At 39.7% G+C, this 21,390-nt stretch overlaps 1 protein-coding gene across 1 annotated transcript in view; it reads right to left on the bottom strand.

Annotated features, from left to right (window-relative positions):
• zgc:162331 (uncharacterized protein LOC793007 homolog) overlaps positions 1 to 21,390 on the bottom strand; it is a 66,833-nt gene that overhangs the window by 27,715 nt on the left and 17,728 nt on the right. The window contains exon 2 of the mRNA XM_041781054.1: positions 15,959 to 16,461. Coding sequence (XP_041636988.1) covers positions 15,959 to 16,280 — 322 coding nt within the window. The 5' untranslated portion in view covers positions 16,281 to 16,461. The remainder of the gene's footprint in view (positions 1 to 15,958; positions 16,462 to 21,390) is intronic.

The following is a 21,390-nucleotide window of genomic DNA, read 5'->3' as shown; positions in this document are numbered from 1 at the left end:
GAAATAGCCTGGAATAGACAGAGGTAATTGGCTTTGCCTGTCAGTTAATCAGATTAAAGCCATTCTACCATTTTATATTTATGGTTTAGGCGTTTGGCTGCCGATCTTGTCTAAAGAGACTCGGAGTGAAGAATAAGCTGCTTATTCTCAACGTGAGGTGGATGCTGCATCTAAAACTGAACATTCGTATTTGTTCTTTCAGAATGATTCCCCTCATGGAGATGCAAGGGCTTGACTTAGTTGCACTTTTTCTCATTAGAGAGGCTTATTCTTTCAGATTCTGCAGGAATTTCTCGCAAACTGTCCATTAAGACAGAAAAGGTATTGCGTTTTTTGACAGAAAAGCCTCGACATTAAGGATTCCCCATCATCTCCTGCTGGGTTGGATTAAGAAGGAGCTGCCCGCTAGGTAACTAATATAGGCCTCTTTAGGGATTAATACTCACAGCAGCCCTTACACACTCTTGTGAGGTTAATAGATCGTGTTACCGTGTTAAAGGTAAGGCTTACAGCTTTTCTAAAGCTGAAATAACCGCTGCTCATCTGCAGCCTGCCAGATTCTCAGCGTGAGGTCAACTTAGACACAAGCTGTATGGCTACAACTTCTGCAGTCTGTAACCAGGCAGACTAAGCAGTGATCCCGATTTTAATGCAACATGGTTAGCATTAAAAAAAAGGGGATCCACTGTTTTTTGATTGGTGCAGATTTACTCAACAGGATTTAAACTATTCCATGAATTTTATAAGCCCTAACTTTTGTTTTAAGAAGCTTTACTGGGATGTTGGGGATGCTACAACCTTTGCTTTCCCAATTTCTTTCCTCCTTTCCAACCTTTTGTAAAATTATTTTCTAAGACAAATTACTCATCAGCTGGTTATACGTCTTTATCCATGGCCACATCTTCACTCAAACCACTAGATCACATTAGCTTTGTCTGTGACTAAGCATTAAAGATGGCCCTGTTGGCAAAGGCAAAAGTAGATGCCAGGGACCTCAAGGCATAAACAAAGATGTGCAACAAATGTGCAGGTATACATCAAAATTATTTTAATGATTAATATAAGGATTCCAGAAAATGTCCCTTGGAGGATCACCTGGACCCCCTGGGTTCAAGACCCTCAAAGAGCTCCACTATTTCTTCATAGCAATCACATTATAGCAAGTATAGCTAGTATATAGAAAAATCAAATCCACACAAAAAGTGGATTTCTGTGTTAAAATTTCTTAAATAACAAACTAATCATGATTTATGGCCGAAGAACACAGCTGTAGTGCACATACACTAAATGGACAAAAGTATGTGGCCACGCCTGTTATTACTGAATTCAGGTGTTTCAATCCACCTGTTGCCATAGGTGTCTAAATTCAAGCACCTAGCCATGCAGTCTCAAATTGCAAACATTTGTGATACAAAATGGTTGTTCTGAAGAGCTCAGTGACCTCAGTCAACTGTAAGGGATATTCTTAGAAAGCGAAGCGTTTAGGAACAACAGCAACACAGCCATGAAGTGGAGGACTGTGTAAGTCTTAAGGGCGAGACGACTGCTAAGGTCCATGGTGGGTAATATCGACAACGCTCTGCTGATTCCATAGCTGAGGAGTTCTGAACTTCCACTGGCATTCATGTAAGCAGAGAAGCTGTGCAGCGGGAGATTCAACTAATGGGTTCTTATGGCTGAGCAGCTGCATGCAAGCCTCACATCACCAAGTCCAATACCAAGATATTTTGGGCAATGCTATGCTTCCAACTTTGTGGCAAGAGTTTGGGGAAGGCCATTTTCTATTCCAACATGACTGTGCTCCAGTGCACAAAGCAAGGAGTATAAAGACATGGTTTGATGATTCTGGCATGGAAGGACTTGACTGGCCCACAGAGCCGTGACCTCAGCCCGATCGAGCACCTTTGGGATGAACTGGAACGGAGATTGCGAGCCAGGCCTCGTCCAACATCAGTGCCTGACCTCATAAATGTTTTACAAAATGAATGGGCACAGATTCCCATAGAAACACCCAGAAATCTTGTGGAAAACCTCCAGGAGGAGTGGAGACTGTTATAGCTGCAAATCCATATTAAAGTACATGTATTTGAATATAATGTCATTACAGTCCCTGTTGGTGGAATGGTCAGGCGGGCAAATACTTTTAACCATATAGTGTACTTTTACCATAGCACAGCAAAGACGTCTCATTCAGACCACTGAGAGTGTGTTAAAATGTGGAAGAGAAAGGGAATATAGTATGCCACCTTTAAACTCAGACCTCATTTTCTGCTTGTGATATCTTGACAGTGTCATGGTTTCTAAGGTGAATGTGGGCTATAATAACTGTGACGGGTTATTCATGAGTCAAATATGTTTGTGCCAGTTTTAAACCAGGCCTCAGTGGACTTCAAGCTTTGCTGTAAACTCCAAAGCCTCTAATACATGATCAGCAGGTAAACAGCTTTGTGCTGGTCGTACCATTGTTTTTAGGAGATCAGTGAGCACAAATATGTGGCAGATCTACCACTGGAACTGCACGCTCTTTGAAAGTACCACAGAGCTCTGTGCTCAATGTTTATTCATCATACTGACTTAACATTTTGTAACCATCGACCCAGCAACAAGATAACTGTTTGATAGCTGTTTGTGCGTGGCCAGGAGTAGTGGGATCTATCTCTATCTGCCAGGGTTAAGAATTATTTTCATTTCTCTCACAAAAACCTGACGGACAAGGCAGCAATTGAAGAAAAAAATCTTAAAATACAGCCAAAAAGTTTATATGCTTTGAGAAGGCAAAACAATAGCCTATCGCTATAATAAAAATTCGATTTTTTTCAAAGTAAAAACCCATTTACCCAGGGTAAACACGGTGATGTCTCTAGATAAACACTTTTAAGGAAGCACTGTGATAACCAAAACAACAGTCACAGAGTCACTCTTATGACCATTCAACAGTCACAGAGTTACAGTATATTTATATTTAATTTTGCTGCACTACAACCATTTTGTTAATTCAGTATTAGTTCATTTTAAATTACCCTATATATATACATATACATATATATATATATATATCCCCTTGTAATCTTTGTCTTTTTGCACTATAACCATTCTTGGCTTTTACTATTTGCAGTATTTATCCAGCTTGTTAATACCTGAGACCTAGATTTAAAATGATCTTATAGTGGTCATTTTGCATATAGACATGCATATACAGTATATACACTAGTGAGTGTGTGGTAGCTAAAGGGGCAAAGGGTTACTTGTTGTGCTTTTATAGACTTTGATCGTTGCTTTTTGCTGCTGCTTTGATTGCCTTGAATTGCCCCCATGGGGACATGACTGTTGACTTTGTTTAAATACATATGTTTATGACTGAAAAAGAGTTAGACTACTACAAATATAATTCCTTAACAATAGAAAACACAAGAATTGCATTGATGTGATGTGAACAAATTTATTCCATCAAATTGGTTGTGACAAGTTTTTGTTTCACTGAAGTACTGTAGGTTGCAAAAGGGCTACTTCCAGCCTGTGCTTGTGTTAGCCCATCTTAACGTGGCGTTGGAGGCTATGTGGGTGACTAACAGTTTACACCTTCAGTGCTTGCAAAATACACAAAATGCACAGATAAATCATTGTATTGAACTTTCACTTGCAGTACTTTATTGATGTTTTCATTGTTTAAAACTGTAGCAGGCTTGCAAAAACATTGACTGACATAAATGCAGCCAAACCAGTGTTACGAGCAGCAATGGTGCAGTGTTATGGTATTTATTGGTGCTTTTTTTGTTCTGTTATCTTTATTAACTTCCAAGACCACAATGTAATAAGCACTTTTATTTTCATTAGTAGCAGCCCCTACTGCTCAACCTGTTGACTCTTAATACTCACATAAGAACAGTGGATGGAAACATGCAGAAATCTGATTTTCCTTGGGGTTTGGGTGGTTTCTTGAAGTAAGCGATACATAAAAAGAAGGATGTGGAAGTCACGGACAAAGGGAATAAAAGTCAGCCTGCCTTCCCACTTATTCAGTTCTCCTTATTATATCCTGATGCAATCTTACATCTTACACAGAAATGTTGCCCGGTCTGATGAGCCTTGATTTCAGCTTGGACTTTTAAATGTTTCGATCAACATGAAAGTCTGTCAGACCAAACAGCCACGGCAAATTTCAAGTCACTTCAATTTGAACTTCATCCCGTCTTCCTGACCACGTCTTCATGCCTAAATGTGATCAGCTGATGGTATATTTGTGTTAATAGGTATACCTAATGAAGTGATCAGTGAGTCTATAAATCCTTGCATGAGTGCTTTATATTTTGCTTTTTAGTTGACCTATAAAACAGTGTCGAAAGAAGTAAACACAGGATTCTAATATTAATGCTCTGAGTTATAATAACAAAGAGGATCTCTATTGATCTGAGACCAAATGAGTCATCACACCCAGCTGTCTGAGCATACATTTTTAATACACTGATAAAATTAAATATACATGGCATAAAACAAGCTTGAGATTAAGTTTATGTTGTACAGAAGTGAGTGGAAAAGAAGAACCCACATATTTAAAAGTGTATTTAAGCCGTCTGTGGAGCATCTGAGGACGCCTGAATCGATCGAGGAAATCTGATCAATGTTCTTCCAGGAAGCTGAGGCAGTGATGATACCTGCACGAGCTGCATAATGAGTCATGGCCTGTATCGATGGAGTCTGAAAGCTCTGCTCTTATTCTGGCTCCAGGGTTTTTTTCCTCAGCTGAACCTTCACACGGCTGCTTCACTGAACTCATCGATTATAAAACGGTGTAGTCAGTAAGTAAGAGGGGTGTTTCAGATGGAGTCTGCCCTCCAGAGACTGAATACCTGCTCTGGCTGACTTTTGATTTCTGTGTTATACTACATCTAACAAGCATTGTAAACTGTGATAGATCAATACAAATTATACGCATGAATTTACTCAAGATGTGGTTCTTTGGGTTTCAAAATTGGTGCACACTTCATAAACAACATCTCAATTTACTGAAGCAATGATTGCTAACCTTAAGGGAACTTCTGCAATTACAAGGGAGGATAATAGAACAGGTCAGCTTATTTAAAACTCGATTATTCAAATCTATTAACCTGAGTCTGCAGGTACAGACTTAAGGTGCAAAATGCTAAAGCAATCATGACTAAACTCTGTTTTCCTTTGAGCAAAGTCTATAACAGGAACTTCTTTTGCATGGGTTCCTAAACTTTTCAGCCTGGGACCTCCAAAGTAAGAGTCCCACAAACTGGGAACCTTCCCATCAACCCCTGGAAGAGGTTAAAGCATATAATGTACAGCTCAGTCAATCACTAAAAGCTCTTTATTCCTCCTTAATGTACAAAATAGGTTCTTTTAAAACAGTGACTGCCCATGTACTCACACATGTTCTGTTTTACTAGGGTGGACATTAGAGGTCGCTGTCTCACGCAGACCTTCCTAACTCCTTTCTTTCTCTTTCTTATCTCTGCCCAGGTGAGCTCGTATCATATATTTGTAACAACTTACACAGTATTTGCCAATATTTCCTCAGAACACTTAAGTAAAGCTCTGCTTTTTTTTTTTTAAATAATAATTCTTCTTCGTTGTGTTTTGCTGCTCTGGCTTGAACTGTTGGCTGCATTGCTCATCACTGCCCCCATGATTACCAGTGGTATTGCAGCATTTGGTCAATAATGTGCTGAAATACAGACAAAAGAATTGCAGAATACATTTATTTCATCATCCATATCCATGTGTTTCACACGTAGAGTGTAAATGAAACTTGAGACCTTTTCCAACACTGATAAAAGAACAATAAAAATGAATAATGGCCAGGGGTGGAAAGTAAGTAACTACATTTATTCAAATTACATTTACTCAAATTTACTCAAATTAGTGAAACTGAGTCATTTTTGGGGTGCCTACTTTTACTTGAGTACAATACTCATGTACTTTTTCCACCTCTGTTGACTACACATTAGCTCATAGCAAGAGAGTGAGTGGACTTTCCCATCATGCCCTTGGGCAGAGTGTTTAAATGTATTTTATATGTGTTTAGATGCTGCCTGTTGAATACAGATCTCTGCTGGTGTTCTTTTGATCATATTTCTGGTGAATTGTTGTTGTTTTTAATGTGATACATATTCACACCATGAGTGAAGTTACCCACTGAGTTGGAGATCTTGTCCATGACTTAATGTTGCATGGTGCATACTCATCAGTGTACATCAGCCTGCAATGAGGGACACATGCTGCTTTTTTCTGGCAAGAAGAGACCCACCTTGCCACAAATTTTCTAGTTACTTTAGCTCTGTCATATAGTAACATATTTAACATAAATGTGTAGTTTAACTTTATGCAGCGTGACCAACATAGACACTTCTAAAGTGTTAGATTTAACTCTATATGAATTAAACTAGCACTGTCAGTTTTGCTGTATATTTTACTTAATTAAATAAGTGTTACTATAACTGAAAAATCTGGTTAGACATCTATTCGCTTGTTGTTCTGGTCAGTAAGAAAAGATCATATTTTACTGTACAACTCCTTAGTAGCTACTCAACACTTGCTTTTTTAAATTAAGTAATACTTTTAAAATTCATGGAAAGGGATTGGCCAACTCCCCCTTTCCTGCTTTCCCTTATCAACCACAACATCATTCAGTCTATGCCGCTTTTTAAGGTTTGATAATTAGCCATGATATCACGTATATATACATTTGACAATACATAGAGTTGAAAAAGTTAATTTTTGAGTTGGAAAACCACAGACATTTCAATGAAAGCACACATCTATTGTAGAAAATGTAAACTTTTTTCACTTCATAATTTACTAATCTGTGGTAGAAGCAATAAAATCATGGAATAATGACAAAATTAATGACAAATCAACCCAGAGGCAAACTAATTAGTTGTCTACATACTATTCCCATGTGAACTATAGTTTTCCTGTGATCTCTGATCTCCAGCTACTCATAGCCACAAGGTCGCTTCCTATTAGTTGGAGAAAAACGCTTTTCACCTGGAATGCTGTGCAGACATAGTATGTGGATTTTGGGGGTATCTGATTAATAGTTAAATCCCCATATTCATACATTTAAATTTTAAAAAGTTGTCTGAGGGTTTAGATACTCTTTGAAATATATCATTTGAAATTTTTCATTGTTCTTGGAAGGCATCATGCATCCCCTACTCAGTTCTCCAGCGACTCACGGGAATCTTGACCCCTCATTTTAGGAAGCACTGTTCGAAAGGACCATATACTGTACCATCGTTTAAATCCATCAGCAGCCGAACATTGACGTAAGCAGGCTCCACCAATCAGAGACATAGCTGTGACACTCTAGGATTCTTGGCGGTGTAGTTCTTATAACGAGCATGAATAAACCATGCTTTTCTTAAACTGAGGTTGATCATATACCATGTTTCCCACTCATCTAGCCTGGGTTAGGGTAGGGCTCATAATCAGCAGGAAAGACTGACTGATGTTGTGGCTGATGGTGACAGTAGGATACAATGAGTGGCTGTGTCTTATTGTTGGGACGTCCTAAAGGCATTTAAACCTCAGTATACACTCCAAACAAAACTCTGAGCTTTACTTACTCTTTAACTTGATTTTTGTCCCATAAATGACAACTTAGGTTGCTCTTACTTTGAGAAACTGACACTAAAAAAGCAAAAACTGTCAAACCATGGGACCACTATTGCTGCTATAATCCTGACTTGAGGGGATGAATCAAAAAGGCTTAAATGAGTTGAAAAAAGAAAGCTTTTATTGGTTAATGCAACCGAAAAAAGTGCTTCATACTGTCACACAGACTCATTTTGTATTTGGGACGTTGATGTTAATCACACCTCCAGGATTTAGGAAATTTGGAGCTCTCTCACCTAAAAGCTCTGATGTGGCATAATTCACGCATGTGGTGCAATGTTGTTGCCCAGCTGATCACCATTCTGCAAGCTTTGTGTGTGTGTGTGCATGCAAATGAGTGTGTGTTTGTGTCATTAAAGTATAAAGTGCTTATTCTTGCTCTGTCAGACACAGAGCTGCCGTTATGAATCGAGCAACTGTGTTGTTTATTCTCTAAACCTTTAAGAAGATTGGTGTCGTTTGGACTCTGTGTGTCCATTTCCTGTGCGCGTTATGGGTGTATTAGGCACGTGCAGTTTGCATTTTGTCATCTGCTGTAGGCTATTCATGCATACACGTGAGGATATGGGCGCTGGGAGTGAGAAGGGGTGGGCGAGGGACGTAAGAATAAATGAGGGGAAAGAAAAGAGAGACAGTGCAGGGAAATGAAAGAAGAGGAAGTGGAGAAAAATAAAAATAGGAAACAAAAATTGGAAGGGAAGGTAATTAGAAATAGAGACGCAGATGTTGGAGGAAACGAACAGAGAGGAGAGAGAGACGTATGGAGAGGAACGGAGAGAGAGGAGAAGAGAAAGGCAGCTCATGCTCCACTGGACGTGAAGTCATGCGAGCAGCGCTGCAGCGTTCTCTTCAGGCTGAGCAGCTCACGCCTGGACATAACGAACTGTGTTTATCGGCATCACCTGCCACCTCACAAACACACACTCAGACGCTCGACAGTGCAACATATGCCTCTGTCCTGTCAGAGAAACACACTCAAAAATCAGTGACAAATCAGTCCACACATGCAGAAGTAGACCAATTTAACACACCAGTGCAGGATGTAGTTGTCCAATGTGCAGCCTTGATTGGAATCTTTTTCATGCATCAGCACACTCAACCCCCTAAGGGTTACTTTATTAGTTTTTAATAGGGCTGTTGAATAATGAGATTATTAATAATCACTTATTTTTGAGAGATAATATGTTTAAAATTCAAGAATTCTGCATTTAAGACAGATTTTTAAGTTCACATGGACAGTTTTACCAGTGTTTTTTTGTTCAATGAACGTAAAAAGATAAACTATAAAATCTGATATACAGGTCGCCAAGAACTCTAGATGGGGGGCAGGCAGTGATTTCTGCACGGAGAAGCATTATCAAAATGTGAACATTTTGTTCTGTTTTTTCAGCCATGCCAGTTATTCAAATTAAAGAAAAAAAATTTAAGCTACTTTTGAGCCCTGAAAGTAGTGACACATTCAGGCATGGAGTCAGACAACGCTTACTTTTTGTCGGATTCCACCAAGCGGACCATAAATATGCAGAAAAAAAATCCACTATCTCAAAATATTAAATGTCACAAAACATCAGTACAAAAGAGGATTTATGATACATAAATGTTGACCTTCTGGAAAATTATGCTTAATCTTGCTAAAATTACTGCATCAATATGATGTGGTATGGGGGCGATCAGTCCGTGGCACTGCTGGAGTGTTATGAAGCCCAGGTTGCTCTGATAGCAGCCTTCAGTTCATCTGGATTGTTCAGTCTGGTGTCTCTCATCCTTCTCTTGGAAACACCCTTTGAGGACAGCCTTCCTTTTCAGCAGTGACTTTCTGTGGTTGGTGTCAATGATTGTCTTAGGATATTTTTCAAGTTAGCAGTCTTCCCCATGATCGTGGTTGTGTGTACTGAACCAGGGTGAGAGAATGAAGGCTCTGGACACCTTTGCAAATTGGGCTTTTCTACAATATTCTGATATTTTGAGATAGTGGACTTTTGATTTGTGTGAGCTGTAAGCCTTAATCATAAAAATTAAAACAACAGAAAGTCTTGAAATATTTCACTTTGTATAAGATGAAGCTAGAATTGATGGAAGTTTGTCTTCCTGATTAACTCTAATAACTTCTAGATGATATTCTAATTTCGTAAGATGCACCTGTAGATATTAAAATGTGTCTTATGCACTAGATTTTATAGTTTTATATTGTTTTTTTTTTACATCAGTGCTGCATTGCTGTGGTCTGAAACCATGACTTGGAGAAGTGGTTTTCAACTGGCGGATAAGGACCCAAAAGTGGGTCACAGAGTTGTTTTTAGTGGGTTGCAAATGCCCTAGGTGAGCTTACACTCATTTAATTTATTTTACAGTGTTTTGCTGTGACAATGATTTTGGTTATATCTTTACAGCTGGACTTATTTACCTTGTGATCTTGCAATAATAATGCTGGTTTTATCAGGGCAATGTGCCAATTTTTCAAGATCTCTTGAAAACAACCAAACATACTGTATTTGTTAAAACAGGAAACTGAAAAAAAGTCAGCTTGCATGTCCTCCCAGGGCTTCCGTAATGATGCACATAAAAATTATGCTTTTTTTTTTTGAACAAATATGCAGGAGTTCAAGTGTCATTGCTTTTTCTGTGAGTAACCCAGTTAAAGTTAAAACGGTGCTAAGAAACTGTTTTGTTATTCTTTATAATTTAGTTTTAAGATAAGGGTACTGTTATTCCTGTCTGGATAAAAACACGCTATTATTTTGAAAGAAGAAGGCAACTTCTGGTGAGTTTGAAGTTTTTCAAATTTGTCTTTTAACTAAAAAAATGTAACCCAATAATGGGTTAAATCAGCATGTAAGCTACTCTTCGCAGCTCAGCTTGCAGCCCCTAAAACCTTGTTGAATAACCTTGTTAAGACAAGATTTTTGACTTCATGCACAATGTATTTTCCCCCTCACTACTTCCACTGTTATTTATTATTGTATTTCCATGGGTCTTTTTCACTCGAGCATCTTGCACGCTCTTGCTCACTCGAGCCTGAAGTCTCTTAGTAGAGGCAATAACTGTTTGACAGAAACTGCTGCTTCATCTCTGGGTATACTGGGTATACTTCTCTGGAGAGGAGAAGACCTCTGTGGATAATTCAGCTCCCACTGAAAATCTTGTGAAGGATAAAAGCTGAGGTAATCCTGACCTAGAAACAAGCTAGTGGCAGCTCAGCTAGCAGCCCCTCTTTACATCACGTGTGGGTTAAAACAACTGAAAACAGACACTATAGTGTGTAGCATCTTCGTACGAATGTTAGCAGAGATGACCTCAAACGGCAAGTCATCTGGAAGCAAAAAAACCCAAAGGAGGAACACAGAGGGGGTCATTTTAAGACAAATTTTGAAAAGTTCACTGCCTGCCATGCTGCTAAAAAAAATCTTTGCTGAGACTTGACTGACAAAATGTAAGTTGACTCTGGGATTTCTTAACTGATGATTCAAACAGTCGAGCCCTTGGGAAAACACATGCATGCGCTCACTATGCACAAGCATATCAAACCACAGGCTAAGTTACAAGCACATGAACGTGCAAAACAGAGTTCAGCATGTGCAGCTCAAGGTAGAAACACTTTGAGAGAATTGCACGCAAAGATCAACAGGATTTTGCAGGTTTTTAGAAACTTTTTCCAGGAATGTAGCTTACAAACAAAGAATGGAGGGTTTTACAGCCAGGATGAAAATTGCTGACAAGCTTTGAGTCCATGCAAACACTGGAATTCCTGGCACTTCTGTTATTTGCAAAGAGGCCTCATAGTAAGTTTCTGGGTTTCTGGTAGAAGATCTAGGGTTACTCCTGGTTTAGAGAGTTTCAGAGCTGTGTGTATGTAGGGGTCACTATTACAAAATAATCAGAGAACTCGGTTTCCTTTTTAGTTGTAAGGATAAGCATGATGTGTGAGTTCTGCAACCCATTAGTATATATATTTTTAAAGGAATTCATCACTGAGAAAAGCCTCCTTTCTGTTGCCAAAAAACAATTCTTTGATGAATTCAATATGAACTGAGTCATTGCATTCTCAATGACCTGCAATTGACTTTGTCAAATTTCAGGTTTTTGGTTACTGCAATTAAATAAATGTGGAATTGGAGATGGAAGAAATATAATTTAGGCTATAAACACCAACAAATATTTGTTCAGAGAAGAGATTTTTGTTAAATAAAAGCATGCAGTGAATTTCAGACAATATTACATGTCTTTTTCTCTTCTTAATGAGCTTTTCACACAGAAACTTTGTCCTGATGATCACTCCAGTTCTCCTGTCAGCTGTGCATGTAAACAGGGTTTTGTGGTGCTAGCTAATAACCTGACACGCCAGATGGATGTGTTTCACGCATCCATCTGGGAAAGCTTCAATAGGAAACATTTGAGTAAAGGCAGAGGATATGAAAAAAACTTAGAGTGTGATTGGGTGATCGTTCTGTCTGTCACATCTCTACGGGCCTACAAGGGCAACAAAACAAGTGACGTAGCCGCTATCGAGCTGCGCGTGCGCAGCTACCGAGGAATTATGCGAACCATGGCGACTGTAGACATGTAAGTACTCGCCTTTTGTTGTTTTTGAAAAGAAAACAACTCGCTGCTGTTCTTTCTTCTTCTTTTAACGTAGAAATGTTGTCAAGTTCTGATAAAACTGGCGCTTTAGCAGCATCCACGCTAATCTCTTCCTCCATAACTGCACCAGCTCTTGCTGCTGCTTGTTTACGTCACGACTCTGCTGCGCCTGAAAGTACTGCCCCTCGCTGCTGATTGGTCCTGTCACTTTCTAACCGGGCCCAAACGGTTCAGATGGGAGCTTTGCAAGATGGATTCGCCAGTGAAAAACAAGGAAACAAGCATATCCATCTGCTTTGCAAGGTTAGCTAGCTAATGCATGGGAAATTAATGTATATACCAGGTATGGCTATAGATTAAATAACGAGAACGCTCTTATGAGGATAAAACCATGCGGTTCATCAAGTACATCAAGTGTTAGATATTAAAGATTAGGTATTCACGTACAGCTGCCATAATTTTCCAGTAAGTGATGTATTTAGTTCACTGCTAGTAACTGATTGAAGTGCGAAGACCTTTGCACACGAGTCTATTTTTCGTTCCAATTTTGCACACATTAAAAAAGAAAATTGATCTCATGTTACTAATTATGTTGCAAACTGAGGCTGAAATCTTTGTCCATAATTTTTTCATAACAGGTTTCATTTTATGCAAATTTTCCTGTTTATTTTTGTCACAGTACGGAACAATTTGCATAATTCTATGAATTTTCATCAGTGAATACGAATCTGTGTGCAAGGTTCCAGTGTGGACATTGTTGTAAATGAGTTTCTTGATCTCAATGAGTTTTTCCTGGTCTTATAAATTTAAACAAATAGAAATAAATAAAAGACAAAGTTTGCAAAAAAAAAAAAGTGTTAAATATGAGCTGTAAACTTGAGCTGCCCTGAAGCACTGGTGATGGCAAGAAACATGCCTGCAGCATGTTTATGGAGTGTAAATAGTGAGGAATCACCCCAGTACAGGAATAGTTAAACCTATGGTTACGTATTATCAGAGAACTAAAAAAATACACAGAGAAAAACAGCAAATGAGCAGTACTGTCCTTCTTGAAGAAAAAGATTTATTGTGCAGCAACTTGAGAAATAAATCACTTCAAGTTGAGTAGCTGTGAGAGCTTTTGCTAAGTAAACAACGCCTCATCTGATCTGTAGGCCTTTCAGACCAACGGCTCTGTGCCAGTTCTGGTTCCTGAACCTAATTCTGAACTGGCTGGCTCGTTCTTACCGGGAAAAAAACATGGTTCGGAACTTGAAAAGTCGGTTCTCAGCTGGAACCAAAAAATAGCTGGTTCTTACTCACGAACTGTGGCATCATCAGCGGGCGTGTCAAACTCTAGGTCAGTGGTTCTCAACTGCTCTAGCCTTAGGACCCAACATCAAGTCCTCAGTGAGAGTGCGACAGAAATTTATAATATGTTTTGGCCAATAAGAAACATTTAATGAAAAATAATAAAGTTTGGACCTTTAACAGTACAAAACATGACGAATCAAAGGTTGATGAAAAAATAAGCAGATTTTAAAAACAGTTTAAATGACTTTTTGGTGCAATTAATTTTCTTGGCACCAATTTCATGACCCACTTTTGGGTCCTGACTAGGGCTGGACGATTTGGGAAAATAATCTAATTGTAATTATTTTTTTCCAATATTGTGATTGCAATTCAATATGACTATTTTCTAGGTTCATTGTCTCATGTATTTTTCAACAAAAATGGGCAATAAATCATTGTACGTTATGACCAACACAATATGAGAAAGATCAAACTGTGGTTAAATGATTCTAAAAGTATTTAAATGGGATTGTTTTGATCCATATTGCAAACTGGATTTTGATTGTTGAATCAAAGGGAATGATCATTTTCATGCCACTCTCGATTTGACTGAGAAGAAAATACAAAAATAATGAAAGCAGAATTTTTTGCTAACTATTAAAAAGAATTAAAACTTGAATGTGAGCCTGATGTGTGGAGCACAACATCTTCACTGCAGGAAATTTGTCTTAAACAGGTATTTGGTCACATTTTAGGCTAAACAAATATTGCAGCTTCTGCGATTTGAAAATTGCAGTAGACTATTTCACAATTTAATCGTAATTGCGACTGGCTGAATCCCGATTCTCCCCTTAACCCTCAATCTGAACCCTCAGTCTCAAAAATGCGCGTTCCCACTAAGTGCGAGGGCTGTCCCAATTCTCCCGAGAGTTGAGCTGTGAGGCGAGTTTGAGGGCTTTATCTCCCTCAATTTTGAGATGTTTCTGGAGCTCCCTTGGTATTCAGGTTATCACTATCAATCAATACTTATCAATACTTTTTGTTGTTGTTGTTTTTCGGGGGGGGGGGGGGGGGGTCTTCATGTGCTTTAATTTCCCTGTATGTTTATTACTGAGTATCATTTCCGTTAATATATTTTAAGTTTGTTAAAATGTAATAAAAATTTGATCACAAAAAAAGGAAGATGGGGGAGAATGTGGGGAAGAAATCAAGCTACAAATGTAAATTTCTTTGTTAATAGAGATGTAAAAATTACGAAAACCACTCTTATATCTTAGTTTTCTGTTATTTTATGGATTATTTTCTGTTTTGTAGCGTAACATTTACTTTTATTTTTACGATCGTAGGGCGGTAACCATACCGTCACGGACAAGCCTACGAGTTACAACTGGTGTTAGCTAATGGCCGTGTTATACGGTGACTTTCAGCTGAATATGTCCGTGGTTGTGGTGTTTATACATGTTATGTGGTTGAATATTAACACCTTCTTCTTCTTCTTCTTCCTTTGAATCGACAGGCACATTACTGCCCTTTACAGTCTGAAATTGTAACTGCTATTAAGGGGTGTCCCATTTCTAAGTCACGAGATGGCCCTTACACTTGATTTTGAGGGGCGAGTTAAAACTGAGGGTTGAGCTTGAGGGTAAGATTGGGGGTTAAGGGGAGAATTGGGATTCAGCCCAAATATTCAATAAGCTCAAGAAACTGCCTAAGTAACGCTGAGTAACATCACATCACCACCACTGTGGTTCTGCTTAAACTGGTGTGAACGCGGGCTGGTTCACACATCAAAGGTTCTAATACTCCGGAACCAGAACCGTGTTTGTGTGAAAGCACTACCAGCTGCAGCGATGGGAACTAAGCTTTTAGAAAGTTACAGGGCTGCCTGTTGCAAGCAGTTGCAAGTTTTATCTCCCCTTTTGGTTTACTTTGGTCAGAACTGAGTTTAAGTCACCTAACCATACCCTTTACTAATGCTTTACCACTGCACCAATAAAGCATTTCTAATTCTCTTTATAACTGACATATACATTCCTTGATGATGCTTTCTAAATGATGAGGTACTTTACTAATGTGTTAGAACAGGACAATAGTGTGTCGTCATTATAAAGTGTTTCCCAATCCAAAATCCCAACCTATTCACTTTTCTTAGAAAAGTTGCAGACTCATGTTTTTAAAGGATTAAACCAATAAATTTATATATTTGGTCCTAAACATGACTTAAGTGATTTTCAAGATTACGCTTTGTTTTCTGTCCATTGAAGACTCAGCTTATCGTCTTAGCAGTCACTGAATAATTCTCTCATTGAGCAGCAGTAAGAGGGTTATCCTCTATCCTGAGTGAGAAACATCTACCTAACAGGGAGATTTCCTCTGAACTGAACTCGAGCATGCATTTAAAAACTTCTTGCACCAAAAGTAGAAGTCGCCGTGGAAACTGAAACTTAGGATCCAGTGGTTGACTCACCTGTGTAGTTAGTGGTGGTTCTCTGAATCGGCTTCTCTGTTTTGTTTTCTGTCCTTGCCTCTGTCTGTGCAACTGTCCGTACTTCTGTCGGTGTGTCTGTCTGCACATCTGTAGGCACCTCTGTAGGCGCTTCCGTCGGCACTTGAGCTTCGGTCTGCAGGTCCGGCTGCAGCTGCATCGTCGTGCCGGGTGACGACTCCTCCGGCAGCGACGTGGCTGCACTGCTCTGCAAGTCCTGAGTGCTCAGAGTGGATCCTTTCACTAGGACCACCGCACAGAGCAGAAGGCACAGCAGAGCGATGGGTCCCGCTTTAGGAGACATGGAGTCTGATGGTGAGGAAGAAGTTCTAAGAAGGAAGGAGAGGAGGATTCACAGCCTCATTTTGACTCGTCCAGATGGGAAGATCCTTAGAGAAAAGTTTGCTCCTTTATGTCTTTATCCTCTTCTCCTTCACTCCCTTGGTAAAGAAAGGAATCCTCTCTCTATAGTCCCACTCATGATGCTAGAAGAAGGCAGGAGAGAGGACAACAGAAAGTGATTATAGATCCAGCTGTAATCTGCCTGCTCCCTCCTCTGCTCGCCTCTCCTCTCTGTCCCTGGACTCGTTCACTCGTGCTCTCACTGCTCGGTCCACTGCTCGCTCTCTCTCTCTCTCTCTCTCTCTCTCTGATCTCCAGCTGGGCTGACTGAGCTCTTGCATAACAGTAACTCATTCGCTGAGCTGTGCTGAGCTGTAACTCATGCAGCCTTAAGTCCTGATATTCCTGGTTGCTACTCCTTCCCTCTTTCTGCCCCTCTCACTCACTTTCACTGGATTCTTGGTGTGGTGTCACTGAGACCTTTGCTTTCCAAATAAGTTAAAAAATGCAGAATGCATTTGTTTGTACCTTGTATATCATGAGATTTAACTAAGGGAGGTTTACTGTAGTTGTGATGAGAGAAAGAATACAGAGTAATTTTCAGGATGAGATGTTGCAGTTTTCACCCATGCATGGACCATAGTTTATAGTTCCAACCTCTAATATGACCCACAGAGTTTAGTAAATTAGCATGACTGGTATCAGGCTACATGCCCCAGAGAGCATTCAGAAAGTATTCAGAACCCTTCACCTTCTTCAGTTTTGTTATGTTGCAGCCTTACACAAAAAACAAGCTACTCCTGTGTTGTCTTGGCTGTGTCTGTAAGGTCATACCATGCTGGAAGGTGAACCTTCAGCCTAGTCTGAGGTCCTGAGTACCGAAGAACAGGTTTTCATTGAGGATATCTCTGTACTTCACTCAGTTCAGCTTTCCCTTAACCCTGACCAGTCTCCCTGTACCTGCTGCTGAAAAACAACCCCACAGCATGATGCTGCCACCACCATGCTTCACTGTTGGGATGGTGTTGGGCAGGTGATGAGCAGCGCCTGGTTTCCTTCAGAAATAATGTTTAGAACGGAGCACAAACAAGTTTAATCTTGGTTTCATCCAACCAGAGAATCTTGTGCCTTATAGTCTTGTACTGTGCTCACACCAAATGCACACGATCGCCTATTTATTCTTAACGTGTGAAAGAAAGGGTTAGTTTACTGGTTTACATTTTTCAGATCATTTCCTTAAAGCCTGTTTGTTTCTGCTGTGACAAAGTGAACAAACAAAAGTTTTCATGACTTACAAGGCAATCTGACCTCCTCACTCCCATTCCTTCATGCAAGGTTCTTTTTATTTCTGTGCTGGAGCAAAAATGTGTTAGATACAGCAAAAATCAGCCAAGTAGGCCAAAAGTTGCATGAAGCTACTGGATAAAGGCTGCAAAAAAGGGGGTAAAAATGGGCAAATAGCAAAAAGCAGCAAAATATTGTTAAAGGCAGCTAACGTAGGCAAAGGGCGCAAAAAGATGACGAAATGGGCAAAAATTGACAAAAAATGTACAAATGTGGGTAAAAAGTGGTTGAAAAAAGTGGCATAGATGGTCAAAATTTCCAAAAATAGACACAAATGGTCAGAAAATTGACAAAAAAGGGTGCAGAAATGGGCAGAAAGTTGCAAGAAAAGCAGAAAAATAGGTTCAATTAAGCAAAAAGCAGTTAAGTAGGCACAAAGTTGCAAAAAGATGTGCAGAAATGGGTAAAAAAAAGAGGCAGAGTGGTTATAAAGTGAAAGAAACAGGTGAAAAGGAAAAAAAATGAATGAAACTGGCAAAAAAGGAGGAAAATGGGCGGATAGACAAAAAGGGGCAAAAAAAGAGCAAAAATATGCAAAAAGTCGTTTTAAAAATTGGCAGAAATTGGTGAAAAAGGGGCAAAAAATGAGGCAATATTGGATGGAAAAAAGTGGTGAAAATGGTTAGAAAGTACCACAAATAAATCATCCCAACATCAGAGCCCAATAAAAGCTGGGCACACCTTTCAGCTCTAAAATGAGGTAACTGTGAGCCAGGATGCTAGCGCCAGTGCTTCTGATCCAACACACAAACACTGATAGCATCAATAAATCAAAACTGGGGAGGACCATCCTCTGGGTTTTTCAGGGGCCCAGCTGACTCTGTGGGTGGGCCTACACCTATATGACCAAAGACATGACACAAAAGGGCACAACTGTTAATTTAAGCCACTCTGATTTGACTGTGACTGCACCAAGGCCTTCCTCTGTATGTCAAAGTCATGTGCTTGACATCATGAGCTGTGAATAAGATGTTGAAGATTTCTATCCACACCAACAGAGCTGCTCTTGTGCTCAATAAATACAACATGACAGTTCATGAACCTCCTGTGTTTTCACTTTTAACCATGTGTTAAAAAACGTGACTTTAGTACCTGCCTACCCTCCCGTGTGTCTCTGAGTGCTCACACCACCTCCCATTTGTGCAGTTAAAGTGTGCGTGTGTGGGCATCGGTCCTCATGTGGGTCTGGATGTGTCACAGGTGGACGCTCAGGTGTAATATGATGACCCTGATAGCTCTTGTTGATAACCCTCTAGCTAGAATGTCCATGCAAAGACATGAATAATTGATGCATGTGGGACCAAAAATAGGAGAAAGAGATGGAGAGTGAGCAGGAAAGAGGTGGAGGTGGAGAGAGCGGGTGGAGAGAGTGATGACACAAGAGCGGGAGGAAAACAATCAAAGAGAAGAAGGAGAGATGGAGAGAGATTGGAAAAGAAAGACAGATGAAGTGAGATCCCAGGCTTTTAGCCGGAGAAAACGGCCTTCTATCAAATGTTCGACCCGTAAATGGAGACGTGGTGCTGTGAGCTACATTATTTACAGCTACAGCTTTGCCAAAGTGGACACAGGAAAGGCTTCAAAGGACTGATCCAAGATCTTATTTTAAGCCATCAAATTATAGCTGCACTAAGGAAGGTTTTTGTGGTAAAAATATATCATCCCAGGAGGGCTTTCTTCAACAGAGGTGTTCTCACGTGTCAGGTTTTTCATCTGTGCTGGGAAACGCTCCTAATGTGCTCGGATTTTGAGCTTCAATGGAGCTGAAAGTCTTTGTGAGTAAAATCACAGTTTATTTTGTCTACCATATGAAGAAAAGCTGCTGTTGTGTGATATAAATTAGAATTACCACCTGGTAGTTACATGGTACCTGCAGGGCTGCAGTTACCTTCTGTGTGTAAGTGGTAGAAACATTAAAAGCTAATGATGAATATTCAGTCTGAAGACCTTGGCCTTTAACCTCGAAAATCAAAACAGTTCATCCTTAGGCAAGAGGGCATATTTGTGCAAAATTTCAAGAAAATCTATCAAAGAAGTCTTGAGGTATTTTGTTCACAAAAAAGCCTGGATGGATGAATGCACAACCCAAAACATATAATGCCTCTGGCCCTGTCTATCACTGCTTAAGAAGCCTAAATATATACGTGCTTACTTTATAAAAATTTTTTATGCCGTTTACTTTATGATCCCAAAACTACTCTTTCATCAGTTTGTTTTGATCTGCAGGATCTGCAAAAGTTCTGCTCAGTAAATCAATCAATCAATCGTTCAATGATAACTAACCCCCAAAATAGGCTGCACAGTGGCGCAGGGGTTAGCGCTGTTGCCCTTGGTTCACTTCCCAGTCTGGGCCTCCTGTGTGGAGTTTGCATGTTCTCCCCGTGCACGCGTGGGTTCTCTCTGGGTACTCCGGCTTCCTCCCACCACCAAAGACATGCTCGTTAGATTGATTGGTGACTCTAAATTTGCTTTAGGTGTTAATGTGAGTGTGCCTGGTTGTCTGTCTCTGTATGTCAGCCCTGCGATTGACTGGCGACCAGTCCTGGGTGTACCCCACCTCTTGCCCAATGACAGCTGGGATAGACTCCGGGGGTTTATATGTCATTTTAAATTATTCCATGATTGCTTTTTTGCTTCTTCCATGGGCGAGTACATTAGGAAGTGAAAAAGTTCATGTTTGCTACAGAGGACATTTGGTTTTATGCTAAATTCTGTAGTTTTCCACCTTGAAAGTAAACTTTTTTGGGCGGAGGTGAGCACTGTCTACTTTGAAATGTCTAGTGGAGCCACAGAATTTTGGGGGTTGGAGCACAAATGGTTTTGGTGCCCTGTTTACGCAAGCATCCCTGTTTTTTTAATTCTATCTGTCCCCCTCTGTCAATAAAGGCACAACAAGTTTAAGAATATATCTTTGAAAAGCTAAAAGTTTTGGGATTTGTGAAATAGGGCAGTATTTCCCAACCATTTTCCCATGGAGCCCCCCCGATGTGTACCTAAGAAAAGGGGCGCCCCCCCAGGACGCAAGAAAGAAAAAAAAAGGGACACACTGCCACCAAAAATCAACATAGATCTTAACTATTTCACTGATAAAACCCTAAAAACGGCCTATGCATGCTTTTCTTATAAAAAGACCTTTATATAAACTACTTAATAACTGCTTTATCATGGCTTTAGTCAATATTTGCAAATCTAGTTTTGGCAGCCTCAGAGAAGACAAAGCCTTGAGCCCCCCTAAGATCTTTGGTGCCCCCCCGGGGGGTCCTGGACCCCAGGTTAGGGAACAACGAAGTAGGGGACAAAGTGGGTTACAGAGAATGAATGGGCACCAGAATGTGCAGCGAATGGCAGATGATAATAATGGTTCATCACGAGTAAGCTGCAGAAAACAATCTTAGGTACAGCAACAGAACAGCAGATTGCAGTAGCAGTTCATACTTCCTTATGTAAAAGTGTTTACAAGGCAGCAGTAAACAAACATGCTCTGTCTGTATTTAGTCACAGTCCATAAAAATGAAGAATTTATCTGACTGAAAACAGATGGAAATCAGTAGTTATATTTATTTTTATAGATTAAAACCACTTTGAGTTAAAATTCCACATTTTGTAACTTGAAATTTTCTTGAAACTTTTACTGCTTCATCTGTTTGTGCACCAAAATTGTCCATTTTTGTTTCTTAAAGTGGCCCAAATGTAGTCCAGTTACTAATTTGAATCCTTGTGCATCAATT

This window comes from Cheilinus undulatus, linkage group 23 (assembly GCF_018320785.1).
Source record: "Cheilinus undulatus linkage group 23, ASM1832078v1, whole genome shotgun sequence".
NCBI classification, from domain to species: Eukaryota; Metazoa; Chordata; class Actinopteri; order Labriformes; family Labridae; genus Cheilinus; species Cheilinus undulatus.
Note: the sequence above shows the minus strand (reverse complement) of the source record. Positions and strands in the feature narration are given on the sequence as shown.